The 26209-nt window shown below is 42.4% G+C and overlaps 2 protein-coding genes across 7 annotated transcripts in view; both read left to right on the top strand.

The window, feature by feature from the left end:
* Window positions 1–26209, top strand: part of LOC112986625 (UDP-glucuronosyltransferase 1A1-like) — a 37967-nt gene that overhangs the window by 5763 nt on the left and 5995 nt on the right. Inside the window, exon 1 of one of the 6 annotated variants that reach the window (XM_026106001.2) lies at window positions 10533–11384. The exons of 1 other annotated variant lie outside the window; for it this stretch is intronic. In XM_026106001.2, coding sequence (XP_025961786.2) covers window positions 10548–11384 — 837 coding nt within the window. In that variant the 5' untranslated portion in view covers window positions 10533–10547. Of the gene's footprint in view, window positions 1–10532; window positions 11385–14828; window positions 15708–17143; window positions 18025–22535; window positions 23445–24689; window positions 25563–26209 lie in introns of those variants that run through there. 4 more of the 6 variants (XM_026105996.2, XM_026105997.2, XM_064515470.1 and 1 more) reach the window with 4 other exon arrangements.
* LOC135328928 (UDP-glucuronosyltransferase 1A1-like) lies at window positions 6192–7734 on the top strand. Its single transcript, XM_064515471.1, has one exon. It carries the CDS (start codon window positions 6415–6417, stop codon window positions 7276–7278), a length of 864 nt encoding a protein of 287 aa, XP_064371541.1. The 5' UTR covers window positions 6192–6414; the 3' UTR covers window positions 7279–7734.

Below are 26209 nucleotides of genomic sequence, written 5' to 3'. Positions count from 1 at the left end.
TGTCCCTCCAGCACAAGGATCAAGAAAACAGACCCTGTTCTGAAACCCCCTTACCAGAGACAGCAGCACCTGGAAAGCTCTGATAAGGAGATATTTCTAACTGGTCCTTTGAAATATGTAATTAACATGGCATTCAAAAACTTTGGCCAGAAGTCGAAGAATATATTAAACATACTAAAACACACAAACATACCTGGTACCCTGGGAAACACCTTTCAAAAGCCTGCACAACCCCAATGTCACTTTGTGTAGCCTCGTAAGGGATTCTCTCATGTCTACAGGTAGTATTAATTTGTTAACAGGGTAGCTAATACGTCTATAGGTGAACTCTTCATTTTCAGCACTGAAGTAATAGTCATTCATCTGTTCATGAACCAAATACTAGAGTCAGGTTTTGGTGCAATACTCAGCGTGTTAGGGAACCTATTGACAGTTCAGAGCAACCTGATAACATGTCAGCGTCTGTTTACTATGCTTTTTTAAAGAATGTTGAACACCTTTAAAACCAAAAATACTGTTTGTCTGCCTTATATTGCAATGGAAAAATACACATGATCAGGCATGTAAGAGATATGCTAGTCTTCAGAAAAACAAGTTTAGCAGTTGTACATTGAACATCTTCAATGCAGTGTTTATCAACCTGAAATGGCTATTCTAACCAAACAGCTCATCTCAGTGTCCTCTTTAGTCTATCCTCGTCCACATCACCATGCCTCTCATACTTTGAAGACCAGATGTTAAAGGAGGCTATAAAACACAGTTATTTCTCCAAAATTTCCTTCACATCACTGTAATGGAGCTACTGCCTTAGTTTCTCTTTCCAAGGGAAGCTTGTTTTCTGGTTAAATTAAAACACTAGTTCTCACATGATGGTAAAAGTACAGTATTTGCCAAAGGTCTATGCATAAAAACCTGGAGAGGTTATGAGTATGAAGTTTGCAAATATCAAGCACACTGGCTTACAAAAGTCAGGAAATATTCCAATTACAGTTACAGGGCAGTCTTAAATGACATATGTCTTTGTGTTAGGATATAGTCATTAATTTCAGGATCACATGCTACCATTTTCACATGATTTCTATTTGTTGCTTAGGAAAGGACTGTCCTAGAAATGATGTGTGCTGCTGCTTCTTGCTAGTGTAGAGACTTATAGTAAGTATAATATATAGTAACTCACAATCAACACATCATCTATTTTATGAGTTGTTTTTCCTCTGAAGTCATGCTAACCAAACTATATACTACCTCATTCTGTGCAGACGAATGCCAATATAACTCCATGGGAATTATATCTATGCAAAACATAAGAGTGGAATCAGGCAGGTTCCTGTTAGCAGCTACCACTGTGCATTTTACTGTAATCCTTTTGCCTGGCACTGTTTAGCATCAAAATGGACTGAGTTCAGTTACACAGGATTTCTGCTGACAAAATGTATGGGTCTGATCCATCATAGAGAAACTTGGGAAATTTAATTACATAATCTGCACATGCATGCATGTGAACAGCATTTTCCTGCTTGCAAGCTGTCAGTCCGAGAGCATAAGGTGGTGAGCAATATCATCTAACTATGAGAAAATGAAACCAACAGGTGAAACCAGCACTTCCAGGTTAGCCTCAAGAAATCGCCCGAGTCCAGTGCTGCTCACATAACACGCAGCTGTTGAGGTATCCACTTGCTGTCCTCTTCCCTTGGTGGCACTCACTGTTGGCTGCTTTGGTTAGAAGGAATCCACATTTCCCAGACAGCCCATCTCTGAGACAAGTAGTTTGAGAGCAGCTGAAGCAATCATAGGGTGAGGGCACCTGCACCCAGATTCCTCAACATGATTAGGAATGGCGGCAGTGTCAGTCCAAGCAGGCTCAGCTCCTCAAAGCTGCTACCGTGCCAATACAGCACTGTTTGCATTACTGTAGTGCTCCATGCTTAATGTATATTTTCTGTCCTTCAATAGCCAACAGGGAAGGTAGCTTAAACCTTGTTTCAGATTGAGATGGCATTTCAACAGGACTGCCTATCCGTCACGCAATGGGAATGAGAAGGAGGCCTAACCCATGCCATCCTTTCCTCACAGCTGCCAAGAGCTGGCACACTGCCCTCCTTCTTTGAGGGCTCTGTTCATGTGGTGCTTCGAGCTTCTTGGAGATGCTCTTCTGCAAATACAACAACAATGAGTAACTGTTGTTGTCAGTAATGAGCAGTCATTAGTCAGTAATGAGCATGTCCCACTTCACACCTGCAAGGGACCAGGTGCCCTTTGCTACTGCATAACAAACAACAAATACATGTAAACCTACCTTTCTTTTTGAAAAATGAACCTGTCGGTTAATTTTCTGAGTAATAATTATCCAGCTTAGATCTGGCCTTAGCTTCTGGTGCAAAAAGTAGGGAGTCTTCCAAGCCCTTTATGACTAAGCAGAGACAAGTCCCATTGCCTGTGGCCGTAAGTGTCTGATGCTCCATACTAAAAATGCTGGGAATTCTACCCCTGCTTATAATGGGAAAAGTGTAGAAAAAAACTTCTTCATGCTGCTGATAGTTTACAATCAGGTCTTTTGTTCATGAGGATCTCTTCCTTAGCACCAGCGAAAAGACTTTGGTTTGGTATTGATCTTACTTGCATAAAGACAAAACATTCCTCCAGCAAAGCCCTGAGGGCCTCAGTTCACTGCACATTCCCAGAGCAAGGCAGTGAATGCCAACAAACTAGGGGTCTGCACCACCCCAGTCAGAGCTTTGTTTGGAAACCCAGACAGGGATGTTACCACCAGATTTTTCTCCTTTTACATACACTGAAGGTTCTAGGGCTAACATTTCAGCTATAAGTCAATTCTTTTTCTGTCACATCCACCTGCCAGATTGGTTCATTTCCATCTTTCCCGTTATGTCAAGGCATCAATATCGAATGAGAAAAGCAGATACAGCGAAAAATAGATGAGTTAAAATGCACACGTGGAAAGAGATGCAAACAGTGTCAGCTGCACCTAGACTGCTAGCATTTTAAAACCTATCCCCCAAAATAAAGCCTTTTAAAAATGTATCTTTCCATCCTTTATGAGTTATCTAATTAGGTTTTAAGTCTTTCAGGGCATGGATCTTCTGCAAATTCCTAGTCATGTTTTTTGGGTACCAACCAGGTCTCCGAATGAAGCTCAGTATATTCTATAGCAGATCTAAAGCAAGAAAGGAATATTCAAGTATTGCACATTGTGAGTGAAACCAAATAGTGTAGAACAAATCCTGACTATCTTCCCTTTCATCCAGCTATGTATGTTTAGTCCTTGTATTGGTAGTAGGAGGGCCAATCCTGTTACCAGGACAGTCTCTAGTACCACAGAAACCAGGCAAATCATTTAGTTCTCTCTAACTAGTTGCATATGTTTGAATGGAAGGAAGAAGTGTAGCAGTTTCTAACATGGCATCTTTCAAAAGAACATGCACTAATGAATGGGAAAGATTGCGGATCTGATGTTAGAGCCACGCAGCTGTCTGTAAGTGCGCCACACAAGGAGTGCTTGACTGTCTTTCTCCATCTGCCAGAGCCTAGCTTGAAAACAGCAAATTCTAGTGTTCATTTGACAGCCTTTTCGGTGGTTATGAGCAGTGGGTCTGTTCTGTGCATCACCTTCTCCTGAGCTGTTTGAAAATTCCTGTTAAGTTACTGCTGAGTCATAAGCTGGTGGTAGTGGGACAGTGTCAGCAATGGAGATAGCAGCTTTTTTTGAATGTAGGCTTGCAATATGTTTGAAGCTTCCCCACAAGACTTGGAAATGTGGAAGAAAGCCTCACCAGAGATCTAGAGCCTTGAATGGCCTGGAGGAGAAAATTGTATCCTAAACACAAGCACATTTTTCTTGGTTGGGGAATGACCCTGTCCAGCCACCTACATATAAACTTTCACTGTGAGCAGTTATACATTACACAACAGCATTTAAAAACCCAGCAATTTATGACTGAGAAGGATTTGACTCCGCAGAGTTCATGAACTATTTCAGTCATGAACTGAATCGACATGAGTCATGAACTCATGATTTCATGAACTAGAAATCTTTTATTGGTATCTGTTATCTGAGGTCCAGTGGTGAAATTTTGTTTTCCTGTTTAGCTTTATACCTAAAAGGATGAGGGAGTAGATGGAAGTTGCATGTAGAACTGGATAAAAATTTTCAGTTGGCTGCTTACCTTCAAAAATGAAGGTTTGAATCAATGGAAGAACAAAGTCATTTTTTTCAATGTACCAGCTGGCTTTGGTTATTAAAAAGGTTAAAAAAACAGGTATGTCAACATTGTTTTTTCATGTATATCTTTATTATAAGTTATGTTTCACTGTACAGTTGGCCTAAGTTTTGCTAGAAAAGATAATGAGCATAAAAAAATACCAAATTCCTACAGTCTGTGACAACTGTGACAGCCTTCTGTCCAACAGAGAACTCCTACACTATCTGGAAAAGAGTAATTTGGTGCGCTCTTTATAGACCTAGTAATACCATGTGTGGTGGTCCTAGTAAAGTTTCTGTCTGTCCATTCTGTGCATTTCTTTCATGGATTCCCATGTACGTTAGAGCATGTTGTCAGGAAATGTCCAAATACTGTTTCTTATGTCCCAAGGTGTTTTACCAGCTATGCAGACCCTGTGGCAATCTCCCTATGGGTGCTGAGACTGCTTGTCAGCATGGTAGACAGCCTGCTATCTAAGACAGATTCTAAGACATTGGTTCAAAGCCCAGAGAGATGTGCATCCACCAACATTTTGTTGAAAGTCTCTGGATAGCGAGATACCATTCACATTATGCCCCACAGTCTCTTCACTGGAGGCAGCAACTGCAAGAACGGGAGAAGCCTCTCTAAGGTACATGAATTTCAAGGAGGCATTTTGTATTTGGTGTCAGAGGAAGGCCTACACAACAGTAAGAATATCAGATGGGTTTGTGAGACAATTTCCCGTGCTGTGACAGATTTTCTTTGGGCAAGTCTCCCATTTTCCCTTCTGTCGGCAGTGTTGTAAGATGCTTAGAACAGTCCTGCCCTACTTCACAAGTGTACTGGGATGGGAAGCAAATGAAAGTCTAAAACTCTTAGACTCCATGGTGATAAGAACAATGTAATGATTTTAGATAGGTGGCAAGTTTGGTACAATTACCTGGATGAAGAAAATCTAAATATGGTTACACATAACTGGTTTGCCAATATGAAGGTAAAAAATTGCAGACCCACATTTATGTGGTCAGCTAAAGGTGGCCCAGGGCATTGCCATCTGTGCACCTGGAAAGTGTTCTGTCACAAGGACATAAAATTGCAAGCCTGGGTTTACCTTGGCATTGGCAACAAACATTCCCCATCTGAAACTGCGAGATGTTGTGGCATATTCATCAACCCACACAACTGTCACCCACAGCTTTGTGTCATGGGACCACCCTTGGGAAATGAGCAGATAGCGAGTAGATGGAGTGCCCAGCTATCCCAGTCTGATCTGGGCAGAAGGAAAGGGGAGATTGGTTTGCATCGCCCTTCCACATCAGACCTGCAGTTGTGCTGTATTGAGTTAACGTTTCTGTAAGAGTACAGTGAGAGATCATGGAGGACTTGGGTCCTTAGAGATTATTCCAGATATGTGGACATCAGAGCAAAAGTTTGCAGCTCTGGGAGGTGTAGTTCGGCTGTAAGCCAAACCCTTTTTTGGGGGAAAAGGAACAGGGGACAGGCAGCAGCTATTCCCAGTCGCTTGCGTGACTACTGCTCACATTCACACAGTTATTTATCAGTACTACCTGGCAGCACGCAAGGGTAACTAAACTAAAACATAAGTCTGGGCACGCACTAACTACCTTCAATGAACATCTACCCTACACCTCAGGTCACCTCAGGATAGTAGTTGTTTGCACTCCATATAGTTACTACAATCAGCCACCAGAGAACTGAATTGATTCATCCAGCAGCTAGCAGCCTCCTGTATCCCAGTGTGCTGCGTGCAGAGACAACAAGGGTGAAGAGGCGAGATCAGGGTTGCTGTGGTTTCGGCAAAGAATAGGAGATGAGTTGGGGTCCAAGCTGCTGGGTTACCAACGGTAAGAAGGATCATGAGGCTGAGGTCCAAGTATGGCCAGAAGAAAAGAAGGTTGAGAGGCAGTGAGCTATAGTCACAACTTGAGAGAGTGAAGTTTATGATAGGAGATATAGCTTTTCCTCACGCAAACTCGCTTTCAAAGTACAACACCCATTTCAACCTTCTATAATCATTAATCTTCCACCATGAACCCCATTGCGTGCAAACTTGTAAATGCCTAAAATGTGAAGCAAGTTGAAGGGGCGGAGGTATTGAAAGAAAACTTTGGCAAGAGGTGTGTTTACGTAGGTGGAACGTAGCTACAAAACCTTGCCGACTCCCGTTAGCGCCTCTGGTGTGCCGGCTCACAAGATGTTGGCTGCAGTGCTGCTCCCCTTCTTGTGCTGCCTAAGCTCTGCTGCTGCAGGGAAACTGCTGGTTATACCAATGGAGGGCAGTCACTGGCTCAGCATGAAGGCAGTGCTGGCTGAGCTGAGCAAGAGGGGGCACGAAATAATTGTCTTTGCGCCAGAAAGCAGAATACTCATAGATTCTTCTGAGATGTACGTGATGAAAACGTATCCTGTGCCTTTCAAAAAGGAAGAGTTTGAAGAACATATGCGCTCATTTACTGCGGACACTTTTAGCGAAGAGCCTTTTCTGTCCAGATTTTTGAAAGCTTGGGGGAATCTTAGAAAGAGCTCTGCCATGTTTAAAGCCATCTGTGAATCCTTACTGTACAACAAAGAGCTGATGAAATATATAGAAGAAAGTAAGTTTGATGCCGTCTTAACAGATCCCTTCACACCCTGTGGACAGATAATTGCTTTGCACTTTTCTATCCCTACTGCTTTCTTCTTGCGGGGTGTCCCTTGTGCTATAGACGTTCATGCTGCTCAGAGTCCAGACCCGCCATCCTATGTACCACGAATGTTCTCAACCCACACAGACCATATGACATTTCCTCAGAGAGTGAAGAACTTACTGATGAGCATTTCAGAGTCTTTCCTTTGCAGTGATGTCTTTTCGCCGTTTGAAAGCCTGGCTTCAGACTTTCTCCAAAAGCCAATGACAGTTACGCAGCTTTTAAGTCATGGATCCGTTTGGCTGAAGAGAATTGATTTTGTCTTTGACTATCCCATGCCTGTGATGCCCAATATGATTTTCATTGGAGGCATAAACTGTGGACAGAAGAAACCATTATCTCAGGTCAGTGACTGTATGGGAAAGGTGTAACAAAGGAAAAACTCAGGCGGTCAAATGCCTGCATGATCTGGATGACATGTAATAGCATATTTGATGTGGGCATTATTTACCTGGAGAATCTCTTTTTATTAATTGCTGCTGTGATAGTCTTATTCAAATATCAATTCATTAGAAAAAAAAAAGTACTCAACTTGGCAGCAGATTAAACTAATTTGGCATAAGGCACTCATAATATATTTATGGACCACTACACAGAAAGTTCGATGAGAGTAGCCACTTCACATTACATTCACCCCATGCCTTATAAATTAAATTAACAAGCCCTCCTAGCAAAAGGTAGACTCATATCCACATGAAGAACAGAGTGGTATTGTTGTCCGAAAAGCGGATTCGTTGCCCGGTGTGCAATGAGCCAATAATTACACACTCAGGAGAGACATTTATTTATTTATTTCAGAGTTGCGCAAGCCTGGGTGCTCGGTGGTTTCCCACAAATCAAGCACACCCCCCCCCCCCAACTTTTCAGGTAGCATTTATACAATCAAATTTGCCATATTTGTGACTTCCTTCCTCTTATTTGCCATATTTGTGACTTCCTTCCTCTTTTACACTGATTGGTTAATGATTTCTTCACATTTCCCTGGGTCCCACCCCTGCTTCTCAAGGTCCTGGTCAATTAATTAACACTGCCCCAGCTGGGTCAGTAGGTGTTATCTTCTAAGGCCCTGAGGAAGAAGACATAATCCAGACCCCTTAATCATCACTGTTTTAACAGTGAGAGGAAGCTTTTTACTTCCCAAGGTCCTGGCGCCCAAACAGGCCTTATTTCTCAGCCTTGGCATCCTCCCTTTCGGAGAGTGGGGCACAGGAATGCAGACTGCTTGTAACTCCCTTATCTTTCCAGCCTGCACCAGCTCTGAGGCCTTTTCTTAACGAACCAGGAGCGCGGCCTAAGGCTTCAGCAAATTTAGCTACTTATGCTAAGCAAGTGTGCGGCTACTCATGCTAAGCAAATTCTATCTAAGATAGAAGTTATCCAAATCTACCTACTTCAAACATTCTTTCTGAGCTTCTCAGGGTTGTCTTGTAACAGAAGAACAAAGTCATTTTTTTCAATGTATCAGCTGGCTTTGGTTATTAAAAAGGTTAAAAAAAACAGGTATGTCAACATTGTTTTCTCATGTATATCTTTATTATAAGTTATGTTTCACTGTACAGTTGGCCTAAGTTTTGCTAGAAAAGATAATGAGCATAAAAAAATACCAAATTCCTACAGTCTGTGACAACTGTGACAGCCTTCTGTCCAACAGAGAACTCCTACACTATCTGGAAAAGAGTAATTTGGTGCGCTCTTTATAGACCTAGTAATACCATGTGTGGTGGTCCTAGTAAAGTTTCTGTCTGTCCATTCTGTGCATTTCTTTCATGGATTCCCATGTACGTTAGAGCATGTTGTCAGGAAATGTCCAAATACTGTTTCTTATGTCCCAAGGTGTTTTACCAGCTACGCAGACCCTGTGGCAATCTCCCTATGGGTGCTGAGACTGCTTGTCAGCATGGTAGACAGCCTGCTATCTAAGACAGATTCTAAGACATTGGTTCAAAGCCCAGAGAGATGTGCATCCACCAACATTTTGTTGAAAGTCTCTGGATAGCGAGATACCATTCACATTATGCCCCACAGTCTCTTCACTGGAGGCAGCAACTGCAAGAACGGGAGAAGCCTCTCTAAGGTACATGAATTTCAAGGAGGCATTTTGTATTTGGTGTCAGAGGAAGGCCTACACAACAGTAAGAATATCAGATGGGTTTGTGAGACAATTTCCCGTGCTGTGACAGATTTTCTTTGGGCAAGTCTCCCATTTTCCCTTCTGTCGGCAGTGTTGTAAGATGCTTAGAACAGTCCTGCCCTACTTCACAAGTGTACTGGGATGGGAAGCAAATGAAAGTCTAAAACTCTTAGACTCCATGGTGATAAGAACAATGTAATGATTTTAGATAGGTGGCAAGTTTGGTACAATTACCTGGATGAAGAAAATCTAAATATGGTTACACATAACTGGTTTGCCAATATGAAGGTAAAAAATTGCAGACCCACATTTATGTGGTCAGCTAAAGGTGGCCCAGGGCATTGCCATCTGTGCACCTGGAAAGTGTTCTGTCACAAGGACATAAAATTGCAAGCCTGGGTTTACCTTGGCATTGGCAACAAACATTCCCCATCTGAAACTGCGAGATGTTGTGGCATATTCATCAACCCACACAACTGTCACCCACAGCTTTGTGTCATGGGACCACCCTTGGGAAATGAGCAGATAGCGAGTAGATGGAGTGCCCAGCTATCCCAGTCTGATCTGGGCAGAAGGAAAGGGGAGATTGGTTTGCATCGCCCTTCCACATCAGACCTGCAGTTGTGCTGTATTGAGTTAACGTTTCTGTAAGAGTACAGTGAGAGATCATGGAGGACTTGGGTCCTTAGAGATTATTCCAGATATGTGGACATCAGAGCAAAAGTTTGCAGCTCTGGGAGGTGTAGTTCGGCTGTAAGCCAAACCCTTTTTTGGGGGAAAAGGAACAGGGGACAGGCAGCAGCTATTCCCAGTCGCTTGCGTGACTACTGCTCACATTCACACAGTTATTTATCAGTACTACCTGGCAGCACGCAAGGGTAACTAAACTAAAACATAAGTCTGGGCACGCACTAACTACCTTCAATGAACATCTACCCTACACCTCAGGTCACCTCAGGATAGTAGTTGTTTGCACTCCATATAGTTACTACAATCAGCCACCAGAGAACTGAATTGATTCATCCAGCAGCTAGCAGCCTCCTGTATCCCAGTGTGCTGCGTGCAGAGACAACAAGGGTGAAGAGGCGAGATCAGGGTTGCTGTGGTTTCGGCAAAGAATAGGAGATGAGTTGGGGTCCAAGCTGCTGGGTTACCAACAGTAAGAAGGATCATGAGGCTGAGGTCCCAGTATGGCCAGAAGAAAAGAAGGTTGAGAGGCAGTGAGCTATAGTCACAACTTGAGAGAGTGAAGTTTATGATAGGAGATATAGCTCTTCCTCACGCAAACTCGCTTTCAAAGTACAACACCCATTTCAACCTTCTATAATCATTAATTTTCCACCATGAACCCCATTGCGTGCAAACTTGTAAATGCCTAAAATGTGAAGCAAGTTGAAGGGGCGGAGGTATTGAAAGAAAGCTTTGGCAAGAGGTGTGTTTACGTAGGTGGAACGTAGCTACAAAACCTTGCCGACTCCCGTTAGCGCCTCTGGTGTGCCGGCTCACAAGATGTTGGCTGCAGTGCTGCTCCCCTTCTTGTGCTGCCTAAGCTCTGCTGCTGCAGGGAAACTGCTGGTTATACCAATGGAGGGCAGTCACTGGCTCAGCATGAAGGCAGTGCTGGCTGAGCTGAGCAAGAGAGGGCACGAAATAATTGTCATTGCGCCAGAAAGCAGAATACTCATAGATTCTTCTGAGATGTATGTGATGAAAACGTATCCTGTGCCTTTCAAAAAGGAAGAGTTTGAAGAACATATGCGCTCATTTACTGCGGACACTTTTAGCGAAGAGCCTTTTCTGTCCAGATTTTTGAAAGCTTGGGGGAATCTTAGAGAGAGCTCTGCCATGTTTAAAGCCATCTGTGAATCCTTACTGTACAACAAAGAGCTGATGAAATATATAGAAGAAAGTAAGTTTGATGCCGTCTTAACAGATCCCTTGACACCCTGTGGACAGATAATTGCTTTGCACTTTTCTATCCCTACTGCTTTCTTCTTGCGGGGTGTCCCTTGTGCTATAGACATTCATGCTGCTCAGAGTCCAGACCCGCCATCCTATGTACCACGAATGTTCTCAACCCACACAGACCATATGACATTTCCTCAGAGAGTGAAGAACTTACTGATGAGCATTTCAGAGTCTTTCCTTTGCAGTGATGTCTTTTCGCCATTTGAAAGCCTGGCTTCAGACTTTCTCCAAAAGCCAATGACAGTTACGCAGCTTTTAAGTCATGGATCCGTTTGGCTGAAGAGAACTGATTTTGTCTTTGACTATCCCATGCCTGTGATGCCCAATATGATTTTCATTGGAGGCATAAACTGTGGACAGAAGAAACCATTATCTCAGGTCAGTGACTGTATGGGAAAGGTGTAACAAAGGAAAAACTCAGGCGGTCAAATGCCTGCATGATCTGGATGACATGTAATAGCATATTTGATGTGGGCATTATTTACCTGGAGAATCTCTTTTTATTAATTGCTGCTGTGATAGTCTTATTCAAATATCAATTCATTAGAAAAAAAAAAGTACTCAACTTGGCAGCAGATTAAACTAATTTGGCATAAGGCACTCATAGTATATTTATGGACCACTACACAGAAAGTTCGATGAGAGTAGCCACTTCACATTACATTCACCCCATGCCTTATAAATTAAATTAACAAGCCCTCCTAGCAAAAGGTAGACTCATATCCACATGAAGAACAGAGTGGTATAACTGACCAGCAGAACAAGATGCGATTCCACCTCCTCTTGTTGGGTCTGCCTGACATAGTGATTCTGTTCTGGGAGGGGATCACATGCTACCCTGTGTTTAATTTGGGCTGAATGCAGGTACACAAACATCGCTTGCTCACTTAATGCAAGCAGGTGGATTACAACAGCTCTTCCAAAAAACTTTATCCCACAAAAGAGATGATTGTTTCAAGAACATAGGCTGCTCATCCATTCAGAAAAGTAACTCACTGGGTTATGTGCAATAGCGTCATTTTATGTCTTCTGTAACAGCAGTGTTGCATATGAGTCGAAGGCTAATACTTTGTGGTGAAACAGTTCTGGACTAACAGCAGCTTCCATCACAAGAACTAAACAGCTGAATTCCAAACTGAAGTCTTTTTGGAGACACCCAGTTCAGAAAAGGAAATGCGAGTGGGTGGCTGCTTGGGATGTGGTCTAAAGAGTTATTTGCTTGTGCCCGTACTCTTACACGGTTCAGCCACGCTCTCCAGTGAATGTTGTGGGGTTGTCAGTGCTGCTACCTTGTTGCTCATGGTGCATGTTAGCTTGTTGCTGCATGGGATGTAAGTAGAAGAGCCTTGTGCTGCAAAGCTGGAGGGTAGCAGGAAAAGGTTAGGAAAGAGGAGGTAGCTGTCATCATCAGCTGCTGAATCCGTAGTTAGTGTGATCCAGCTGTTTCAGAATAGAGCAGCAAATCACATTATAAGGATAAAGTGCTACCCTTTGTGAATGCTACTTAAAAACAGATAGGCTCTTTTCTATTCTTTTTTTCACTTGACAGCTTTCTCTGAGTCCTAGGGAATGGCTTCTTCCTATGTCCTACAGTCTGTCATCATCTCTACATTTCCACCACATTCATAGGCCTTTGTGAACATGAATGCATGAGGCCTCATAACAAAGCAGACTGGCATTTTCCAGTTGTGTCACATCTTCCCCAGGGTCACCCTTAATTGCTCTCAGGGCATTGCCTTACTCCTCCCGCTGCTTCATCTGATGATACACATTGAAACTCCTGATTATTTGTGTGGGGCTGCTGGTGTTCAGATCTTGTTTTGTTCACAGAAGTCTCTTTCAAATTGCTTTCAATCTGCCCGCTTTTACCAGAGTAGTGCCTTTTCCTATCTCTTCTGTCCATCAGAGCTGCTTAATGGACTTCAGGGACAAACCCAGGCACATCCTCTGGGAAAGCAGTGAGACCAATTCTGCCTGCAGGCGAGCCCGTGTGGCAGCTGCAAGTTAAAATTAGACTCTCCTCTGAAGACAAAGCTCACTCTCATTCTTGTCTTGCTCAGGAGCTAGAGATCATAGTCCAGCAGCAATATTTATTACAGGAATACCAATTCTTTACACAACCCTCAGCAGCATTTCCAGTTCTGACATCTTTATTTGTTCTCTTACTATTGTGCCTGTGCATCACAGAGTTACATCTAATGGCCAAATATAGTTCTGCAGTTTGCCCTGCGTCTCTCACAAATACCTGTTAAATGCTGAGACATGAAGCAAAAAACACCACTGCTTACCATTTAAAATCACTTCCTGCCCGGAAACAACAGGACTGTTGTTGGCTACTTCTTTGCAGTCTTTCTTGTACCTAGTGAGGTACAAGGAGAACGGAGTGGCTTTTCCTTCCTATTGCTCCCGGAAGAATACCATGCTCCCGGGAAGCACAGAGAGGTAGGTAGGGTGAGAATGAAGAAGCGTCAAGAACGATAGCACAGAGTCAGTGGTTTTCCTTCCCTCATGCAAGCCTCTATGGCAGTGATGCTTCTTGTAACGCACTAGTAGCTGGAGTTGAATCTGGCCCCTGGGCTGAGCTGTCTGTAAATCACAGAGCCTTCTCCTTAGGATTTGCACCCTGTGCTGTACAGTGGCATTATTTTATCATTTGATTTCAGCATAAACCTGATGAGCGTTTCAAAACAGCTATAAAATTCTTCTCTCAAAACATTTCTACCAATAGTGGTGTTAGTCAAGGAAAGAGGGAAGGAAAGAGAGAGAAAGAAAGAAAAAGAAAGAAAGAAGGAAAGAAGGAAAGAAAGAAAAAAGGGAGAAAACTTCTGAACCTTCATTAATAAGTTGGGAAATGCTGTATTTCATATTGCCAGTCCTCCTCCCCCACCCCATTTCTTTACTGCTGGCTAAGAAACTGGTAGTGTCGCAGCCAGACATGCTTTTAATATAGCTTGTCCATGTGTATTATGTATGGCAGTTCTGAATCTGAGAAGGCCGTATATATAAAGTTTAAAAGGGAGGAATTCGCAGAAAGCACGAGGCTCTCAGTCTGATCAAAACCCTCCTCTGTTTGAGGGTATAAAGGCAAACTACCCTGGCATCCGCAACACCCTCTCAGCAAAATTAGCTGCAGGCTGTTTCTTTAAGGGAAGTTCCTGCTCACGCTCTAGGAGAACAGCTTCTTGGACTACATCTCCTATCACCTTCTGACGAATCCAAACATAGCATCATCATTTAATTTCAGCTTGATGACTAACATGCTAAAATATTAATAGGACTAGTATTTTCAAGAAAAATAACCCTTGCTCCCCTCAGATATAATACCTGTGAAAATAATGGCCAAATCTTGTTCCAGCAATTCATAATAACCTCTTCACTGGCTGGAGAATTTAACCCAATACTTTAGCTATTGCTTGTGTTAAATCACAGTGTGTTAGAAATACAGCATGAACAATAAGGGTTTTAATACAGGCTTTCAGCATGCCTTCTTCCTGCTTCCAAGTGCCGGCACTATTCAAAGGCTTGGAATTTTGTGTTAATAAAATCTAATTTTATTTTCAAACTGACATCTGGCATACTTTTAAAATCAACAGAGTGAAACAATCAGAAAGGACCCACCCCAAGGGAGCACCGGACACTAAGCGCAGTTCTGCCCCACCCATTTTCATTCACCACGTTCCTTAAATTTTCATCAGTGACTTGAATGGTTGCTAGCAACTGGTTTTACAGGAAGAGCTGGATCGTTAAGCGGGAATGTGAGAATGTGGCAGGGGACTGTGTGGTTACATAAAATCTGTCAGCTCAGGGCAGGGGACCAGACTTGGGATGTCTAGGAACATGGCTCTTGTGAGTAAACACAGTTATTTAGTTTCTGTAGGGGTCTTTGCTTTCCTGTCTCTGTTTTGCTGGACCAATGGTGGAAAGCTCTTGGTGGTGCCAATGGACGGGAGTCACTGGCTCAGCATGCGGTCAGTGCTGGAGGCCCTCAGCCAGAAAGAGCACAAAATTGTTGTTGTTGCACCGGAAGTAAATTTGAACGTGAAGCCATCTGAACATTACACTCTCAAGACATATCCAGTGCCTTTAACTAGGGAAGAACTGGGAGCAAACATGCATTCATTTACTAATGATCTTTTTGAGAGAAGACCTTTTCTCCAGAGAATCGCTACACTGTATGAAAAAGTTCAAGTCATCTCTGATCTCTACTTCTCCTCCTGTACCAATTTACTGCACAATAAGGATCTGATGCAGTATCTTGAAGGGAGTAAGTTTGATGCTGTTCTCACAGATCCTGTTGTACCATGTGGACAAATAATGGCTTTGCATCTCTCTATCCCATCTATTTTCTTTTTACGAGGACTCCCTTGCAGTTTTGATTTGCAGGCTGCTCAGTGTCCAGACCCTCCTTCTTATGTCCCAAGAACATTTACAGACAACTCAGACCACATGACATTTATCCAGCGAGTGGAAAACTTATTACTTAAGTCATCAGAATCCTTTCTTTGCAACTTTGCTTATTTGCCATTTGAACATCTGGCCTCAGATTTTCTCCACAGACCAATAACAATGAAGGAGCTTTTAAGTCACGGATCCATTTGGCTTAAAAGAATGGATTTTGTTTTTGAGTATCCCATGCCAGTGATGCCCAACATAGTTTTTATTGGAGGTATAAACTGTGGACAGAGAAAGCCATTATCTCAGGTCAGTGATTTTCTTAATAAAATATATTACAGTTTGAAGGGAAAATGCTGTTTGCAATCTCCTTGCTATATGCTCTGTGTGTATATAATTACATACCTTGGTTAGTGGGATTCACATGTGCAGTAAAGTGTACTTTGAAGAGGAAGAAAAAAGATGAAACGCTGACTTGATTTCAATTCTCTCCCTTTATTGCAGGGACTCGTCTAGAGTGTTAGCAGGATCTAAGCATTTTTGCTTGGACAATTTTTTTCTTTGGGCTAGGTAGAAATAGTTGTTGTTTATCACAACACTCTGACTAACAAGCCACAAAGCCACCAGAGAGGGTGGTCCATGTGCTACTAGCAGGGGGCTGCAGCAAACTATTTATGTTTTACTGTCACAACTGATTTTTAGAAACAACCAATTTCTTTCAGTTAACAGAAGCATCTTTGCAGAATTTAGACATAAAGTGTCATAATGTGTCAAACTGATGGGCAATGTTCTCATTGCCCTGTCAGTTCAGGCTTAATGCTTTCACAGCATTGATTCTTGATGCAGTTTTCTGCGAAACTGTTGGAAGTGTTTTCTGCAGCTGCTAGCCAGCACCAAGCCATATGCAACAGCTTACACTGCCTTCTGAAAAGTTTGCCTAAAACAGACTTCACCTGGAGCTGGAGTAGACCCGTAAAGGTCCATTAAAAAAAAATCTGATGTGTACTAGCAATCTCCATGGTAAATTCTTGTATTGTCAACAATACTTATGGGCAATCATTTTTATAATTGATTTTAATATTTTTTATAATATTTGCAGATTGTCTGCAAATCCTGGCCTATGCATTAGTGTTGCTTGCTTTCATGCCTCAGGGGTATGTTCTTCCCAAGCCATTCCAGAAAGGTATTCATGAGTTGTTAATCCTATTTTGAATAGATCTGGCAAAAAATATGCTCTTCCAGCCTCTACCTCCTCCTCCCTCAAAAAAGACCTTTCAGCGAAATGAAATTTGGCCATTTTCACTGCAGACTCAAAATGTAAAAAAAATTTAAAGAAGCCAGCCCATTTCCCATACCAAGAATTAAATCGTTTTCTATTGTTTTACCAACAAAACGATTTACAATGGCAGGAGGGGAGGAACTGCTTTGTTTGCTAAAAATCCTTAGTTGGAAAAATAGTGATTTGTTAATGAGCATTTTTCAGGGGACCCACTTGATGAAGGATCCCCTAATTTCCTTAAATCCTAGCATTCATCCAAAAGAAACAGTTGGAAGTTGTCCAGTCTAGCTGCTGCTCTAATTACAGCCGTGCCAAGTTTGCTGAACTTTAGTACCTCTTACTCCATCTTTTGCCATATCAGTGATTATACATTTACTGCACAGCAAATTAGTCCAAAGATTAATAGTTGAAAGTGTAGCACAGATAGCTTAAAAGCGTGGTGCTCTGGTATTCTTTCTGTGCAGCCCTTACCAGATTTCTGCAGAAATGACTATGAGGCTTAGCGCTCGCCCACAAATCACGGTGGCACTGGTTCTGCTCCTGTCCATGCTCAGTTTGGCTGCTGGTGGGAAACTGCTTGTGGTGCCGGTAGATGGTAGTCATTGGCTCAGCATGAAGGAAGTGTTGGATGGTCTTGGGCAGAAAGGACATGAAATAATCGTCGTTGCACCTGAAATAAACATGCATATAAAGCCATCAGAGACTTTTATTATGAAAACATACCCCGTACCTTTCACAAAAGAAGACCTGAATGAACAGTTCCATTCTTTTTCACAGGAAATATTTGAAGAAGGATCTCTTCTGGAAAGATTTGTTAAAATATACCAAAGAACAAATAGACTCTCTGCCCTGTTTCTGCCTGCCTGTACACACTTACTATTCAACAAAGAGCTTGTCAGATATCTTGAGGATAGCAAATTTGATGCTGTCTTTACAGATCCCTTTCTACCCTGTGGGCAGATACTGGCAGAGCATCTTTCAGTCCCTTCTGTGTTTTTCTTGAGGGGAATACCATGTCATTTAGATTACCAAGCCACGCAGTGTCCCAGTCCCCCTTCTTATGTCCCCAGGATGTTTTCAGGCACTGCAGACCGTATGACCTTTCTTCAGCGCGTGAAGAATCTCATTTTTGGCTTGCCACTTCTTTTTCTGTGTGATTTTGTTTATCATCCATATGCAAATTTGGCTTCCGAGTTCCTTCAGCGAGACGTGACTGTGCCAGATCTCTTAAGCCACGCATCCATTTGGCTTGTGAAGTTAGATTTTGTGTTTGAATATCCGAGACCGTTGATGCCCAACATGATTGTAATTGGAGGAGTAAACTGTGCTCCTAAGAAGCTACCTCAGGTGCGTCATGTTCTGTTTTATCTTGTTCTGACTTCTATATTCTACAAGACTTCTACTTTTGCAAGAGTGGAATTTTGTACTGGAGATAGGAATTAAGCCTTTCCATTTAAGGTGATTTAGCTAAAAACTTGTGAAGAAAATTATTTTTCCCTCACTTACTTTCTTCCTTAGTTTCCTTTTTTTTGCATGGACTCATACATCTATTCATTTGAAAAGTATGCTTGATTGAGTGATAGTAATGTCTTTTCCTATAGCAGGAAATCATTCTTCTATTTGGCTGAGGAGATGTGACTTCATTTTTGTGTGGCCAGTGATGCTCCTCATTGGAATCTTCAACTAGGGTTAGAAATCCAGCACAGCTTAGGTAACTTTATCTGTGAAAATGAATGTTGGATTTATTACAGTTGACTTTTTTATGACATCTGTTGAAATATATTTTGTGGTGTGTTATGTAACATTGTACTCTCTTAGTTCTCTCAGAGACTGATGAAAGAGCAGCAGGCAAGTCTCGGTGGTTGTCAGAGTCATGCAGTTAGGTATAAACCACAAAATTTTGCAGATCTTTGTAGTAGGGTCTGCTATGTACGGAGAAATGCACTTCAGGCTTTTTTCCTAGGGCACCCTTGCTGCATTATTACTTCTTTCTTTGTAATGAATTTACTTGTTCACTAGGACATTTCCAAACAGGAATCAACAGAAATATCATGCGTTGTAGACTTTCAGGCTAAGAATTGCTGTCTCTGTTTACAGGCATATATCAGATTTTTTTGCCCCTGTGATGACTATGTAAGATTAGAGATAAAATCAATCTTACTGAGCCTGAAGAGGCTACAGTGGCTTAGCAGATCCTGGTCCTAGACAAGAGAGCTGCCAAAGCTACTTGGCATGGTTTTCACCTTGATTTTCTTACCGATGTTCTGGAAGTTGAAAAGAAAGTCTCATCCTCACAGACAAGCTGATGAGTTATGGGCTAAATGAGCAGACAGTGAGGTGGATTGAGAACTGGCTGAATGGCAGAGCTCAGAGGGTTGTGATCAGTGGTGCAAAGTCTAGTTGGAGGCCTGTAGATAGCGATGTCCCCCAGGGGTCAATACTGGGGCCAGTATTGTTCAACTTATTCATTAATGATCTGGATGAAGGGACAGAGTGCAACATCCCATCACAGATGACCTATACTAGGAGTCAGTGCAGTGGAAGTAACTATGCTGGGGTTGCATGTCCTGCAGCCAATATTTGGATCAAGGCAGTGCATGAATCATTTGGTTGAAGATATCGTGCTCACAGTGAAAAGGTGGAGACAGAAGACTGCAGTGGCACATTCTCCTGAGTCCTGGGTTAAACATGGTTCACACAGTCCACATAGGCCCATAAACGAGAACTGACTAGGCGGCATATCAGAAGCTCTTCAAGAAAACACCTGATAAGGCTGATAAAGTTTATTGCTGTGCTGCTGCAATATAAGTGCTTTTAACATTTGGACCCTTGCAAGTAGCAAGAGTTTACCTGTGCATTGCTCAGTACGTTTTGGCTGTGAGGCTGCCACTTTTCTACTCACTCTCAAATGACTACAGGTCTGACTCTCTCATGAGCCCTTCGTCACAAAGGAGCAGCTGCTGCTGGTGCTGCTGGATGGGAGTCAGTGGCTCTGTGGGCTTGCAGATGAGTGCAGGCAGAAGATGTGCGAAAGAGTTGATAGATCCTCTGCTGTTCCCAGAGGAGAACGTGGATGGACCTTTCTCACTGAGAAGGCCTCAGAGGAAAAGTCCTTTTAGAATAGGTCTTAAGAGGCCTGAGAGAGAACAGCGCTGCCCTCCAACTCCCCCAGCTTTCACGCCCTGGGGCACAATCTATGTATAACAAAAGAGCATGCCTTATGCACTAGCCACATAGGCTACTGCGTATTCTGGGTCCAGATCTTCAGACTGTCACAAGTCTCATGCGGGCATTTGCATCAAAATTCTCATTCAATTGTGCTTTTACAGGAACTGCTAGTACTCCTCTGATACTGAATATATCATTTTTATCATGCCTAAATCTTCATTAATCTTGTCATTCCAGGAACCATTTTAAACACCTCTTTCACATCTGGTATTGGCCAAGAGTCTTGTAGAGATTAGTGTTCAGGAGTACTGTGGTGCACTCTCCCTGTTCCGCTAAGCACACATTTCCTCTGTCCCAGTCTTGAGGCCCCCTTGTTTGAGAGCAGCTTCTTTTCCTGCCCTGTCCCATCCCCCACCACACACACTCCATCACCAAAGTGGGTGCATCCCACTGGGGCCCATGGATTTGTGGGTGTCAAGTTTGCCAGAATGATCTCTAACCTGATCCTCCTTGACAATGGAAAGTCTTTGTTTCTCCAGACTTTCTCTCTTGTCTCCAGGGTCTGGGATTCCTTAGGGCTGGCCTTAACAGTAAAGACTAAAGCAAAGAAAGTGTTCGGTAACTCTGCCTTCTCTGTATCCTTCGTTACCAGGGCACCCACTCCATTCAGCAGCAGGCCCACGTTTTCCCTAGTCTTCCTTTTGCTACTGATGTGTTTGAAGAAGCCCTTCTTGTTGTCCTTGACATCCCTTGCCAGACTGAATTCCAAACGGGCCTTGGCCTTCCTCGTCGTATCCCTGCATACTCTGACAACGTTTCTGTATTCCTCCCAAATGGCCTGTCCCTTTTTTCATGTTCTGTACACTTCCTTCTTCTAAGTTTTGCCAGGAGCTCCTTGCTCATCCATGCAGGTGCCCTGCCCCTTTTGCTTGAATGAAGTCAGGTCACTAACTTCCTAATTTCTTTCTAACGTGATGGTCAAGGAAGCTGAATTCTGGCTAGCCCACTCATTATTTTTTCTAGTAGTAGGAATTAAAGGTTGTTTACTGGGTCATCTTCTGCAAGAGCCATTATAGCTTGTCAGACCAAAGGAGCAGCTAGCCCAATATCTTGTCTTAGGCAGCAGTAAGCAGGAGATATGCAGACGTGTTCTACAACAGGGCAAGGACATAGTGGTGTTTCCCCAAAATGTTCTCCCAGTTTCTGATGTGTGGCACAGAAGTAGTATAGTTGCACTTAGCCCTTGATAGATTTTTTCTTTTATTGCAGCTTGTCTAATTGCTTTTGTAAGCTTGCAAACTTTTGACATCCAGACTATCCCACCTTTCTAAGAAATATGACTTAATGGCAGATGTGATCTGCTTGGTCAGGCACTTCTTTTAAGCATGAACTGCAGATATCTGTTTTTCTAGGTTCATCTTGGAAGTTTTCACATCTTTACATGTTCTCCTGATCTAAGAACACTTTATCTATAGGCAGCTGTTTCATTCACTTAGCTATGCCCTGGGTCTCATTTAATGCAACTTCAGCCAAGGTTCTCAAGAATAATTAGGCATATAAATTCCATTCAAGTCGACATGATTTGGATACCTAAATGAGTCCTTGGAGTTGGACTTTTCTCCAAACAAGATCAGGTCAGCAAGTCTTGAAAATGTGAGAGATGAAGAGCTTCCAAATGTTCAAACTGTATCTCCCACGCTGCAATGTGTGGCCATGGCCCCTTGATACACCATTTACTGCTACCCAGAACAGCTTGGGTCCATCATCTCTGTTACTCCCCTTCAGGTATTTGTTGGCTGCTGTAGGGTATTGCAGAGAACAGGATATCCAATGTGAATATTTTTCTATGTGATACCTTCAGAATCTTAGTACAGCACATACAAAAATATCGTGGAAATTCAGTCTTCCTTTCTGGTAGCCACAGGACAGAAGAAGTGTGGTCTTCCTATTGTCTGATACCACAGGCAAGCATTAGTAGCTTCTTTTAAAAAGTAGCTATTTTTAAGAACTTTAAAAAGGTCGTTTGGCCCAGAGCCACTCAGCTATGAACGCGCATAGCCCCTCTTGAGCAAGGACTGCAAATTCTGCTGCATCATCAACTACATAGAAAGGTGTTTGGTTAATATGTTATCCAAACTCCAGTGACCCCCACTGTTTTGAATGCTGGCTCCTCACATTTTAGAACGTACTATGTGACCTTCAGGAAGCTTTCTTAGCAAAGATTTTAGAGAGAAAGTTGGGGATTTGGGTCTTTCATGTCAACAGCACAATGGTAGTTCTTCTGAGTGTTATATTTCTTTAAAAATTTAAAAATAAACTCTCTGGAGACACTTAGTGGCAGTGAAAGTTGGGAAGTGGCACTCCTGACTTGAATCTGGCATAGTACAGTCCAGAGCACAATGACTCACTTCAGAGAACCCTGACCCAGAAAAGTCTCTCCACCCATAGCTGCTACCTCTCCTAATCTAAGACCCTGCTAATTGTGCTGAATCACTAAAGATTGCTTAAATACTTGTTGCTGGAACTCCCTTGATGGCACTCTTATCAATGTTTTTAGTGTGGTTTAAAATGTGATCTTTGAACTCCAACAACCTGCCTCAGCAAACATTTTGTAGAGGTAAAGGTGAAAGATCATGAAGTTATAAATGAGGTACTACTAGTTTTTGCTTTCACATACTGCATGGAAAAGGTACGAAGGAGCAGTTCTTTTTTTCCTTCTTTTCTTTCTTGTCAACAGCTTTATGACAGTTATGGGGAGGTACCAGATAAATGCTGGCCTTGTCCTTCTTCTGTCTTTCTGGAGTTTGGCAGAAGCTAGGAAGCTCTTGGTTGTGCCTCAGGATGGAAGTCACTGGCTGAGCATGCGTGTGGTTGTGGAGAAACTCTGGGAAAGGGGACATGATATTGTTGCAGTAATTCCGGAAGCCTCTTTGCTCATGAAAAGCTCAGAAAATTTCACCATCAAAACATACTCTGTGCCTTACACACAGGAATCTTTGGATAGATATTACCATGCCATTGGTGAAAGTTGTTTTCAGAACCCTCCCCTTCTAGAAAAAATTACAATTATGCTCAAAAATATATCAAAAATGGCCACCATGTTCTCTTCTACCTGTCGGCATCTTTTATATGATGAAGAGCTAATGAAATACCTCCAGGATAGCAACTTTGATGCCATTATGATGGATCCTGTGTTGCCCTGTGGACCAATTGTTGCTGAATTTCTCTCTCTCCCTTCAGTGTACTTCATGCGTGGTCTTCCATGTGGCTTAGACTACAAAGCCACCCACTGTCCTAATCCTTCTTCTTATGTGCCGAGACTTTTCACAGCCAATTCAGACCACATGATGTTTACAGAGCGTGTGAAAAACCTCCTGGTTGGTCTTTCAGAGCATTTACTTTGCTATCTGCTATATTCAGAATATGAGAACTTGGCATCTGAGTTTCTTCACAGAGATGTAACAATACTGGAACTGTTTAGCACAGCATCCATTTGGCTGATGAGATATGACTTTGTTTTTGAGTATCCACGCCCAATAATGCCAAATATGATCTATGTTGGAGGCGTCAACTGTAAGCAGAAGAAACCATTATCAAAGGTTAGTCATTTTTTAGGTTGAGAGTATTACAGCATTTATTAGAGATTATTTAAGAGCTTTGCTTTTTTTAAGTCTGTCCTATAATGGTATTTGTGCTTGAGACAATATGTGATTGAATGCCAAGATACTGTGACTTGGAAGTGGGAATTTCAGGCTCTAACAACTGATCACAAAACTGTAGATTTGTTGCATTGCAAGCAGCTGAAAGGTTTCTGCCAAGGAGAGCTTAGGTTAAGTCATGTCATTGCCCATGCCTAGGTACAGCCTAGCTAGGCATGAACGTATTAGATACTCATGCCATATGTGCTATATTTACATAAATGACAAAAAAATTGAAGTCATTAGATTTACTACCCCAAACAACTGTGGAATGTTTGATAATTTCCGGAGACTTCATTGGACAAAAAAAATGGAAATTTAGAACTAACTCTATGTATATACATAGCGTGCCATAGAGATTGATGATGCAGACAAATACCCCAAAACTTAGCAAGGTACATAATCAAACACAGTAACAGGAGCTGCTTTGCTGCTGAATTTGTGTAAGCAGCAGTGGAAGATAGCATACATGACTGGAAAAAGAAGCCTTCAGGATTTTATCTACTCTCACTGTTTGACTTGTTTCGATCTCCCTAGTGGGTTGCTTAAATAGTGCAGATGTCAGTCACTGACACTGCTTTTCAGACTACAAAGGTGTTGCAACAGCAGAAGTTATTGTTAAGACTGCACTGCGTTAATTGCTAAACTGAGGACTTTCGTTCCGATATCTGCTGTAATATAGAAATAAAGCTGAAGATAAACCATACCAACCCATAGCTTATCAAATCTCTGTCAATTGTTACCTCTTGTTTAAACTAACAGCACAAAGGTCAGATCCAAGACTGTCCAATCAACTGAACAGACTCAAGGCAGGAAGTTCATAATCAACTGGATATTAATAAGCTTGTGATGTCTTAGTAAGGTGCTACCTTCCATTCGTGGCTCTGTTAAGCATTTGAATGCCCTAGTGTAAATTCAGGCATTCAGCTTTACTCTGCAGTGCCCAGTTGCTTAGCGCCATCACGGTGTGTGTAGATGAGTAGTGCAACTTTTACCCAAATAAAAGTTAAATATTACCTTCATTTCCTCTCACAAACATCCATTAAAAATTAAACATTTCCCTTAGTTAAGATCAGAGTGCAAAGTAACACACGACCAATTCTTTGTCCCTGCAATAGTTTCACAGGCATTTAAAACCTTGCCGACATATTCTGCTGCATGAGGAAAATGGTTTCTCTGATTCCAGGATTTAATTCCATTGTCACCTGGGCTGTATTTTTCCCGATTTTGTGGACCTTTTCTGAAGGGGGAAAGCTTCTGGTTATACCTATTGATGGCAGTCACTGGCTCAGCATGCGCCCAGTTGTGGAGAGGCTCAGACAGAGAGGACATGAAATAGTGGTTCTTGCGCCAGAGATAAATTTGCGGATAGATTCATCGGCCCATTACACCATGAAAACATACTCTGTGTCCTACAGCAAGGAGTATGTGGAGGCAGAATTTAAAAAGCTGGGCTATAAGATTTTCACACCTGAACCCTTCTTGCAAAAATTGGCAAAAATGGCAAATATTATAACAATCTTTTTTGATTCTTGCAAACGGCTTCTAGCTGACAGACAGCTGATCAAATACCTTGAAGAAAGTGCATTTGATGCTGTCTTTATGGATCCTTTTTTTCCATGCGGACAGATAGTGGCTGAACATCTCTCCATACCTTCTGTGTACCTCCTACGGGGACTTCCATGCGGTTTAGACTTCCATGCTACCCTCTGTCCGAATCCTCCTTCTTACATTCCACGCTTCTTCACATGCTATACAGATCGCATGACATTTCCCCAGCGTGTGCACAATCTCATAGTTAGCTTGAGCAGTTCTCTGGTTTGCCTTTTTCTTTACTCACCGTATGATCATTTGATCAAAGAATTCCTCCGACAAGAGGCAACATTGCTGGAGCTTTTAAGTCGTGCATCCATTTGGCTCATGAAATTTGATTTTGTATTTGAGTACCCCAGGCCTGTAATGCCCAATATGATTTTAGTCGGAGGCATAAGCTGCACTCGGGAAAAATCGTTGTCACAGGTTAGTTACTTTTTTTCCTTAGTTCAAATATGACTGCACTGTTTGCTTCCACCATTAGATGGAGCTTCGATCAGGAACAAGGAATAGGCGAAAGAGCAAAGTGAAAATGGTTAAGAAAGCATTTTGCACCCTTTCATCCCTTTTGCAATGAGGAGAAAGTTACGTTGTGAGAGATCTTCAGATTTCCAGACAAGCACCCATGAAAAGCTGCCTGTTTTCTGTTTTCAGTAATTTCATTTTGTATATCTGTTTACAAGACTGGGATTGTTTAGCCTGGAAAAGAGAAGGCTGAGGGGGATCCTATCTATATGTATAAATACCTGAAGGGAGGGTGTAAAGAGGTTGGGGCTAGACTCTTTTCAGTGGTGCCCAGTGACAGGATGAGAGGCAACGGGCACAAACTGAAACACAGGAAGCTCTCTCTGAATCTAAGGAAAAACCACTTTACTGTGAGGATAACAAAGCACTGGAACAGGTTGCCCAGAGAGGTTGTGGAGTCCCCATCCTTGGAGGTATTCAAATGCCACCCAGACCGGAGTCCTGGGTAACCAGCTCTAGGTGATCGCCAGAGGTCCCTTTCAACCTCAACCATTCGGTGATTCTGTGACTTGCTGCTAGCCAGGGTGACGCAGCAGGCCCAATAGCGC

This window comes from Dromaius novaehollandiae, chromosome 7 (genome assembly GCF_036370855.1).
Source record: "Dromaius novaehollandiae isolate bDroNov1 chromosome 7, bDroNov1.hap1, whole genome shotgun sequence".
NCBI lineage: Eukaryota > Metazoa > Chordata > Aves > Casuariiformes > Dromaiidae > Dromaius > Dromaius novaehollandiae.
Note: the sequence above shows the minus strand (reverse complement) of the source record. Positions and strands in the feature narration are given on the sequence as shown.

Bases quoted from the DNA above. Each gene is read 5' to 3' on its own strand.
- LOC135328928 (XM_064515471.1), top strand. From the start codon at position 6,415: ATGTTGGCTGCAGTGCTGCTCCCCTTCTTGTGCTGCCTAAGCTCTGCT.